Genomic DNA, 10,053 nt, shown 5'->3' on the forward strand with positions numbered 1-10,053 from the left:
TTTATTGAACAAATTGAAAATTGAACTGAATACAAAAAGTACCAACAAAAAGATAGTTACAGTTCAAACTAAACAAATCCCTGAGTGCAATATCAGTCTTTCAGTGTTTTTATCATGCAAGTTGACATTGCGATGACTATTTATTAAAACACAACAACTATAATGATGCAACCCCACAATGCATTGTTTGGTCCAACTGTCTTCTAGCTCCACACCGCCCAGTCGCGAGTACAGCTAAGACAGGTGTCTCCATATGCCAGGGCAGAGTAATCCTTCCGTAATCCTCGCCCGAGCTCAGTGTTCAGTTTCTTAATCCCAACTCTAATAAACAAGTTAAAGCCCAAGTTAATGTGTCCAGAAAAAAAAGGGTGCAGCAAATGTCTAGTCTGCCACGGGTGAGTTATTGTGTGATCGCTGGAAATCCAGGCAGAGCGTCGGCGTCGTGAGGTGTGCGTTCAGATTCACAGGATTTTTGTCTGTCAGTTGGACATTATTCTTGCCCGTTGTGGCTTCCTCCAGCAGTCGGCATGGGGTTTCAGTTAAGAAAAAGGTTTGCGTGACACTGAGGCATTGTGTGGTTTTGGGGGAGATTTCAAAAATCCGTTTGTAAAGTCTTGCAAGGAGGGAAGGAATCATGGAATTTGGCATCGGCTGAGCGTCGAGTAGAGCCTTGTGTAATTTGACAAGTTGTGTAGTTCGGTCGCATGTGGGTTTTTCCGGGGGAAAAAAACAACCCGGGACAAGACGTCAGGCATTTCCCCGTGTGGGTTCACATTCTGCAGAGTGAAAGTCCTCTTGTTCACTCCTCCATTGATAGAATTAGGAAATAGAGCACCACTGTTCGTGCACATTGTACGCTGGTCCCATATCCGTTGTGGTCCTATTCTAATTCATTTACACCATTACATATTAATGAATGGTTCCTTTATTGGGTAGTGCAATTAGACTTGATTCTGGCTTGCTTGGTACCAGGATTTAAGTGGAGCCCATCAAGGAAAGGTTCTACTTGATCTGACATGGCTGTGAATTTGATTTAATTCATAGAACATGTATTGACTTCTGGAATATTGGATGGGATTCTTCTGGGAATCGCCAGCGTTCAGTGTTTTTAAAACAAATCAATGGGAGAGTCAGAAGGCTTTTCTTGGAAAACCAGCTGAGCCCTTGAACTCCACTCGGCTTCAACGCTTGACTTGTTCTTTTCTTTAATTCATCCAAATGTTATCAGCCTCCTGTCATTTCAATTTGAGGTTTATTACTGATCACCCGATCATCTTTTGTGACAATAATGACTGGCAGTCTTTTTATAGTGTCTAGTCGTGAGCTGCAGCAATTAGTTGATTAATTGAGTCGTGGATGGACAGAAAATGTGTGATTAATCATTTCAGTCATTTTTTAAAAGCAAAAATGCCAAAAATAGCTTTCAGCTTCTCTCCATTTGGTCTTTGTAAACGGAATATAGACCTTTCCGTTGCTGGTCTGTGCTACGGCAACAGCTTTGGTCCAAGTTTCCTTCCTGTCAGCTGTTGCTTTAACAAATAATGCAACAGGAAATACAAAGGGGCCCATTCAGAATGCTAATGTTGTCTGAAAAGGTCTTTCTTGGAGTATTGGACTGTTGGTTGGACAAAACAAGATTACCCATTTTTTTTTTTACGATTTTTCTTATCAAGTAAATGGTCTGCAGATTCATTGGTTATGAAAATAACAGTGAGGTGCAGCCATAGCCCTGGCTACTGTCACTTTTTAGCTAATAGAGAAAATACTAATGGCTAAAGGGAAGAAGTTGAAGGCTGGCTTGCGAGGGGTTAATTAGGCCTCAACTTGAGTCGTCTCCAGATGAGTCGCCGACACAAACGGTATTAATAAAAGAAGCTCCTGTCCAAGTTTGGCTGTTTGCTGTGAGAGTCTAGAGGTCGTTGGTTTAACAAATTTTTTTTTTTAGCAAAAGACAAGCAGGCGAACGGATGTCGGCTCTCACCCGACGGTAGATGAACTAAGTAAACAAACCTCGACATGATTCTTTAGTACTCTGGGCCTCTTGAGTCTATTGATGAGCACGGCCCACTAAAAGAAAGAAGGAAATTGACAATGTGAATCTTAATAATGCGAGCTTACTACCCAACCTAACAATTTAATTAGGGAAAGGTTATTTCCAGGCCGTTATTAAGTCGCCTTAGTCAAGTAAATTTTCGAGGAGGCTCTGCGTGAACCTGTGTGCACCTTTCACCGGTGGCTGTCACTCTGCAGGCGGGTTCATTGTGTGGTCATGTCTGCGGCTCTCTGCGTCTCCATAAGGGAACAGTGTGTGGTGACAGCTCGGGTGATTACCTGTCCCGTCTCATTCACTCAGCCGGCCTGCAGCTCGGCCACATCGTGCATCAGAGACTGACACGCGGTGATTACGATGTCGTTAGGGCCTCGCTCGCCGTCGCTCTCCTGCACACATTAATTTGCTCGTCCTCTGAGCACCGAGAGGAACGGGCCTTATCCACGCTCATTTCTGTAAACCGTGAAATATGGAGCTTCTGTGATGACAAGTCTTGAGCTAATATTAAATTTCATCAGGGACTAATGTTTGGTTTTTCCAAAGCACTCGGCTCATCGCGGATTCCGTTTCCTCATTCGATGATTGATCTGAAATGTGTCACACGGCGTAATTTATGGCCGTATCGCTCTCAAATAATTAGATTTATAGATCACGATCAATCACATTATCAATCTCAAAGAATCAAGCTCATTCAAATTGACATTCTGAATCATATGTTTTAAAAAATACATCTTGAATAGAGACACAACATAATATTTAACTGCTAATCTTTCTCCCTCTTCCTGACACAGTTTATGCTTTTATTCGGTAGGTTATCATTGTAAGCCTTCGCTAGAGTGTGACTCAGTCTAGTCTAAATGTAGTAACAGAGCATCCTAGTGATGTTTGTATGCCTCTAAAAGCACTAAATGCAGCTTTACACCAAGTACAGTGGAGGCTAAATGTCAGTAGTTTTATAGGTTTTTTTGGTCAATAGACTAATCGAAAGTAGGATTCATCATCTGGGAACCATGAATTCAAATTTTGGTGCTAGTCCATCTAGTAATTTTCCTTACGATTCATTGAATATTTTAACCTGGCTGGTGGCGCTAGAGGAAACATCAAGTGGGATCAGCAATCACTGGTATACATCTTCTGGGGACCATGACATTGTACCGACATTTTCATCCCCGCATTGATCAAGATTGAGCAGTAACTCCGATTTAAGCTGCGATAAATAGTTTGCGTTCTCCACATCATGCTCCGTTAGGAACAGTAAGCAGATTGAAACTATTTAAAGGGCGCACAGGCTCATGATCCAATGTGTCAATTATTATTTTTTGTCTAATTGGATCCAGCATTGGCAGCGTATGCCCGAGCACTGAGTGGTTTATACCCAATTAATAAATGTGTGGTGTTGGCTGCGGCGGGGCATTCCTCCTGCAGTTCACTGCTAATGATTTGGAGCGCTTTAATGTCGACTGTCTTGAACGAGGAGCACTAAGCCCGGTGTCACCGTGGCCCTTAAATCACCATTAGTCTTCCTCTCTCCGGCTCTGTTACGCCTACACACTTCTTCTCTTCCTCCAGTTGTCTCTGGCGTGCTCATCGTCTCCCTCCCTTCCTGTTCCTTTTTCCTTTTCGTTTTTTTTTTTTTTCCACCTAGGCCCGCTGTCTCTTCGCTGCTGTCACAGTGTGTCAGAACAGGTGGAATCAATTACTGACCCTCAGCAGCCCGCTCCCTCATCACCACCGGCTCTTTAGTCGAGGGAACTAATGAGCGATTGGCCCGCGAGATGATTCGGTGTCACGGGTCTCGCTCGGCGGCGTGCGAGGGAGGGAGAGCTAGGGGAGGGGGCTGTTTGACCAATCCTGCATAACTAATTCTGTCCTTCCACAATGGCAGTCAAAGCACTTCACATGTCCCTCCCTGTCTCCCTTGTCTCCCCTGCCTCCTAATCACCTCTAAGGTTGAGGAAAGACACAGAAGTCTATTACAACACTAAGTGCTGCATCACTCTTGCTCTGGTTTAAGATTGCTAGCCAGCAGCATTCTCGCATGACTTCCATGCAGATGCTTTCATTGTGGCGTCCGCTGGCTGCATCTTCACACATGTGTTTGTACAGTGGTTCTGAAGTGTCTCATGTGCTTCCTTCTCACTCTCTCTCTGTTTCTCTCAAACCCCCCACTTCCCTCTCCACAGATGGAATCTCCTGTCTCCACGCCAGCTCCTCCCCCCCTCCACCTCCTGGCCACAGTAGGCAACAGTGAGATTTCCTCGCCGTGTGAGCAGATAATGGTGCGCACACGCTCGGTGGCCGTGAACACATCCGACGTGGCCCTGGCTACCGAACCCGAGTGCTTGGGGCCCTGCGAGCCCGGTACGAGTGTCAATCTCGAAGGCATCGTGTGGCAGGAAACTGAAGACGGTAAGTGGAGCGGTTTAACATGCTGTTTAGTGGAACAAATGAGTCCTGGATTGTAAAGGGGGGGGGGGGGGGGGGCTACAAATATGTGGGTTAGTTTATGTTTACACAGCCAGTGTGGTTGCACGAAGACGTCAAAGAGGTATTGGTTTTTCAAGGCTTTAGTGAAGCCTCTGTCGTTTAAAGAAATAATCATCTTGCTGTCATTATGGTGCATATTTCGCCTGCTTAAATGTAATTGGATATGCCCTGACTGCCTCAGGAGCTGGTGGTGGTACTAATGCGTACTTCAACAGCCCACATGCTGCATAGTATTGCCAACAAGAATAGTAGTTGGCAGGCAGTTCTTAGGTGGCCTTGATTTTGGGGTTTTTTGCTCGGGAGTACGCAGACGGGAGTTTGTTGCACAGAGATATCTGCTCTCAGCAACAACATGCCTCATAACACAAAGCACTTATTTCTGCAAGGCTGCCATTTGGGACTATAGTTGGCTCCTTTTTCCTGCAGTGCAGTCCGAGTGAAATCTCAAACGCTCAGCCCCCCCCCCCCCCCCCCCCCCCTTTTGATCGAAGCCACATTCAGCTTATTTAATTTGAAGATGTATCACTAGCACTATCAGGTTCTGCTGGCTCTGAGAAACAGCCCTCTTTTTCTGTCGCGCATGTGAAATAATGCAAACACCTAATCTTCAAAGCAGCTCGCGCTCGGTCTCTCTGCGGGCCTGCTGAGTACAAATCGCCCACACATCCACAGAGCTGCTCGTTGGTTCACTTGGAGGAACCCAACAGAAGAAAGGTCCTCATCAACATTCCCAAAGCACAGTCCCTGCCATTGAGTGGCTTTTCTTTTTTTGATTTTTGCTCCGGCCCTGGGCCGTGTCAGATTCACCCCTGTTCTCCTCTCTATTGCAACCCTTTTTTTTTTTTTTTCTTCCTGTTACCAAGCATCCAGCCAGTCACCCCTTGACTCTGTTTCCAAGCAAACTGGGAGAAGAACGAGTGCAAGGCAGGGGGTTTCGGGGGAGACAGACAAGGCTACTTCTGTTAGTGACACAAACATGGCTCAGAGCCAACCCCAGTACTATGTTTGTGCTCCCTCGTTCTCTGCCTCCCACAGAGTGATTGACCCTCCCCCGCTCGCCCTGCCCCCTTTCCTTTCCCCGTCCAAGTCTGTCCTTTGCCTGCACTCACTCTCTCAAAGCTGCTATTTTGGCTGAAAGAGGTAGTGGTTTGGCCTGATGGGGCTGTGTTTTCTTCTGATTCTACTCTATCCGGCTCAGTGGGGTGGAGGCTGGTGGGAGCTTTTGAGTGGTTTTAAAGTGGTATGGTGGAGATGAGGGGGGGGGGGGGCTCTGCAGGTGTAGCGCACAGGTTGTTACGGCCATCAGAGCTGTTGAGACGAGTGAAGCTAACCCACTTCCCTCTCTTTGAAGTTTTCTTTTTTTTTATCTCAGACAAAAAAAAAATCAGGTCGACACAGTCAGGGTAGAAAATCATGTGATAAAGGATGAAGAGATATATTTCAGACCTGGAACTATGAAGCGTCCCTCAGTTGTCTGGTATGTGTTTTGCCGTGTCGATATTCACAGCGTGGCTTTTTTTTGTTTTTTGTTTGAAGACACAAAATCAGTGTCAGCTTTTTTTTTTTCTTCTGTTGTAGCTGAAATGTGTGCTGTTCCTGAATCCTTACCAGATATGCAATTGTCAGTTTTAGCCGTCATAAACAGCCATCAGTGTAGTCAGTGCTCCTAAAATACAAGATTGAATCTGTAGTTTCCAAGGAGGCATTTCTCAATAGCCTCCATCGTACTACGTTTCTCACACTACATTGAACAACACAGAGATGTGTGTTCATTCAACGTCGTTTTAATGGTACGAGCCCCAAACAGCCCACTGGCTAGTTCTGAAATGAAAGAGGCCCAGATGCTGCTGACTTCAAACTGCGCTGCCACTCTGCCGCTCTCTCCCTGAGAGACCCCGTGAAAGCAGACTTCTCTTATTGTGGTGCAACTGAGCAAATGAGAACCAAATGAGGAAATCAAGCAAATCCAGGCAGAGTACCAGGGAAGAGCAACAAACAGAGGGCCCCAAAGAAACAGCAGAGGCATCCTGATTAGCAGTGAGGCTGAGCAGTCCCCCACTTCTCTGCATGACAAGTCTCACACAGAGCTGTTTAGGCATGCACTGTGTGTGTGTGTGTGTGTGTGTGTGTGTGTGTGTGTGTGTGTGTGTGTGTGTCTGTGCTCGTTTCATTTAGCATGCCAACCAACAGCTGCTTCATCACCTCCGCCTCTCGGCCTTGTGGGAGTAAATGAACAACAGGCTCCCAGTAATTGTCTGTGCCTCACCCCGGCTCACCGAGTGCCAGAGAGAGAGAGAGAAACGGATGAGGAGGAAGCGGGCGACACCTAACAAAATGCAATCACAGAAGCCGCACCTTTGGTCAGAGCTGACAAGAATCTCGTCTGATGAGGCCCAATGCGTTCAGTAATTCAAGCGCAGGTGTAGCAGCTCCCTTCAGCTGAATCTGGATGATGGCTGGACTGAATGAGGACTGCAGAAATAACCCTTAATAATCACAAAACATTACAAGTTGATGTGTTTAGTCCCGTGTAGGGGAATAAATGGATAACATGAGGTGAGGGAAAGTGAATTTGTGTCATTCAAGTCAGTCTGGGGGCGAGTGAAGCGTAGACAGGAGGAAGAGGGTGGGGGGGGGCGCGCGTTGTATTTTAAGGCCCCGGCATTGACACAAATCCCCTCGGCGCAGACGAGGCAGTGGCAGCTCCCAGGGTCGCGTCGGCAGAGCGATGGGCCAACCCCTCCCAGGCTTAGCATGCTGATACCTCCAAATGTCATCTCTAAAATGCTGGGGAAGTTTATTGCTCTTGAAACGCATCCCAGAACGCCTTGGCTCCTGCTCCAGGGCAGAGGGAGCACAGAGGGGGCCCCTTTGGCCTAACACTGCTCACTACTCAGCTCCATGCCAGTAAACCCCCCCCCCCCCACCCCCCAACCCCGACCCTCCAGTACACAGCAGGCTTCTCCCCAAGCTGGTCCCACAGCTTCTTAAGCTCCCTAATAGAAAAATGAAACAGGCTGTTTGTGATGAATGTTTGTCTCGTGGATTATTTATGCAACACGCATATTACATCACTGTAACATTGCAAGCATTGGCTTTAGAAAGAGCGGTTTGGCGTCTGATTCAGAGGTCAGTCTGAAGCGGATATTCCTGGTCAAACATTTGAGAGATGTGTGTTTTTTTTTTTAATGCTATATTTCTTCAACCCTGTCAGGGGAGTTGAGAAAAGGAATATTGTATGAAAGGAGCACTTGGCTCTGTAGCTCACTCGCCAGCTATGCCTCCTTGCTCTTTTGAAGACCACCTGTCAGTGGCCTCATTGAAATGTTTTTACAAAGGCGAGCAGTGGCTGCTCTGTGTGAACTCGCTATAGAAACTTGTCCTTGAAATAAGAGGGAGCATTCCCAGGAAGCCTGTAGCCCTCGGCCCGGCCAATGAGCGGGAAGAAGTAACAAAGTTCCGTTAGCGGCAGAGGACGTATGGAGAAGAAAAGAACAAAAAGTCATGCGCCTCTCCTTTCTCTATCCCACCCTGTAGACTTTTATTTGCCGTGTTTACTTTCCTACCAAGACAATCTTTACCCTCATCGGCGTTCACTAGGCAAGAGTGGAAGTGGCCAATTTCCAGGGGAACACTCCCATGCTGTAAAGAATTCACCAGTGTTCCCAGATATGCGGTTGAAATACTCTGCAAGGAACGTAAGATATAGATGACTCGCATTCTTTGAGGGGAGGAGACCTGTCTTGTTAGTCACAAATTTAGTCCCCGGGTGGTGTTACCAAGATGGCGCCTCGGTGAACCCAAATCTCTGCAGAGAGACTCGGTTCCTATTCATGTTGGCCGACAACTGCATATTTTCAAAGCACTTAAATGGTCTTGAAACGTAAATCATATGCCTCGAGGAACTGTAGTATTTGCCAGCGGTTGTCATAAGATATCATGTTTGCTATATACACGTCAACGAGAGCTTGAGTAATGCGCCGTTGGCAGACCTGTCTCTTAATCTGAGCACCATCTCCTATAAGGAGAAAACACCCGAGGGTTTGTTTTGACAGAGGGGATTATGGATTTACCCAGATGGCATTTAAGGAAACTGCTCTTTTGCCCCGTCTACAAATTATGTACAGTAATAAATGTACGTTGTTGTTGGTGGAGATGTTGCATGCATGGCTGCTGTTTTGTGGTCTACTCCCATAGTAAGAGTAAACATGTACTGATTCCTTTTTTTTTTTTGTGGAGGGAGAGTTGCTGCATGAGGCTGATAATGCTGCGGCGATGTGGGCAGCATACTAATGCTGCCTCCCTTTGCCTCTCAGTGGTTTGAGAGAATTGACCTTCTCACAGGCTGTTATTCTTGTCAGTGAGAGTGACTTTGCACTTTTACCTCTTATGAACCGGAATGCAGCCTGAACTTTACAGATAGGGCCCCCTTGAACGCTGTAAAATTAAAAAATAAAAGCGTCAACCATACCGTCTGTGGTAAACCTATACTTACTAAGATGTGTCTTTTTTTAAATTGTGTGTTTATCAGTATTTTATTTTTTTGTTGTAATACTTTTTCTCTAAAAAGTGTAGTAGGGCTATAGCTAACAAAAATATATTGTATATTACCTATTCATCTGATTTTTTGGATTAATTGAATAATCATTTGTCAAAAAATATTGCAATCGCAATTTCACTTTTCTGCCTCCACTATGTGCAGCAAGCTAAACTCTCTGTCGGGTTCTTTACTGAAGGCAGTTGTAAAACTGTGAAAACAGCAGATTCATGATGGGGATTACGAAGCAGAAGAAGATGAAATGCCATGATAAATACTATTACCTAGTGATAAACTGCCATGGAAGCCTGAGCCTAGTCCAAAACCCAAATGCAGCAAATCATTTGGCAACGTTCAAAAGCTGGGATTAGCAGCGCTTTGTGCATTTCTACCTGGAAAAAAACGGCTTCGAAAGATAATTTAATCAAAATAGTTGCCGATCTTATTTATCTTAATCTTATTTACATCAACCAATCAGCTAATCGACCAATCATTTCCACAATGTTACTTCAACACACGCATTCCCTTGTATCACCAGCGTCTCCAGTGCTGAACGTGACTCTTGTAAATCATGCTAAATTCCTGTGTGCCGAGGATTTAAGATAAGGTCAGTTCCAGGACTTAGTATTCTGACTCTGACATAACCGGACAAGCTCGGCTTCACTTTATGCGCCACGCGTGCAGCGGCTCTCTTAAAATGGACTGTTAGAAACATGCTCAGACAGTTGAACGCTCAAACGCTTCATTTATCAACGTTATAGTTATTGCTCCTGGCAGCACCCGGCTATCTTTTATCTCCTCTCCGTAATAAACACTGACACTGTTTCCCCCCCCCCCCTCATTGTTCTCACTTTCTTGTCAACATGCAACTTTAATATGAGTGGTGCATTTAGTGCAGAGGAGACGGGGGGGGGGAGAGCTGACGAACTTAATGGTCAATAATCACAGACCGCTGGTGATTGTTCACATAAGTGTGATC

The 10,053-nt window shown here is 45.7% G+C and overlaps 1 protein-coding gene across 1 annotated transcript in view; it reads left to right on the top strand.

Annotated features, from left to right (window-relative positions):
* Positions 1 to 10,053, top strand: part of znf609b (zinc finger protein 609b) — a 65,484-nt gene that overhangs the window by 41,898 nt on the left and 13,533 nt on the right. Inside the window, 1 exon segment of the mRNA XM_068724276.1 lies at positions 4,234 to 4,459. Coding sequence (XP_068580377.1) covers positions 4,234 to 4,459 — 226 coding nt within the window.

This window comes from Cebidichthys violaceus, unplaced genomic scaffold (genome assembly GCF_023349555.1).
Source record: "Cebidichthys violaceus isolate CVI_PGR_0920_01 unplaced genomic scaffold, fCebVio1.0.p SCAF_30, whole genome shotgun sequence".
NCBI lineage: Eukaryota > Metazoa > Chordata > Actinopteri > Perciformes > Stichaeidae > Cebidichthys > Cebidichthys violaceus.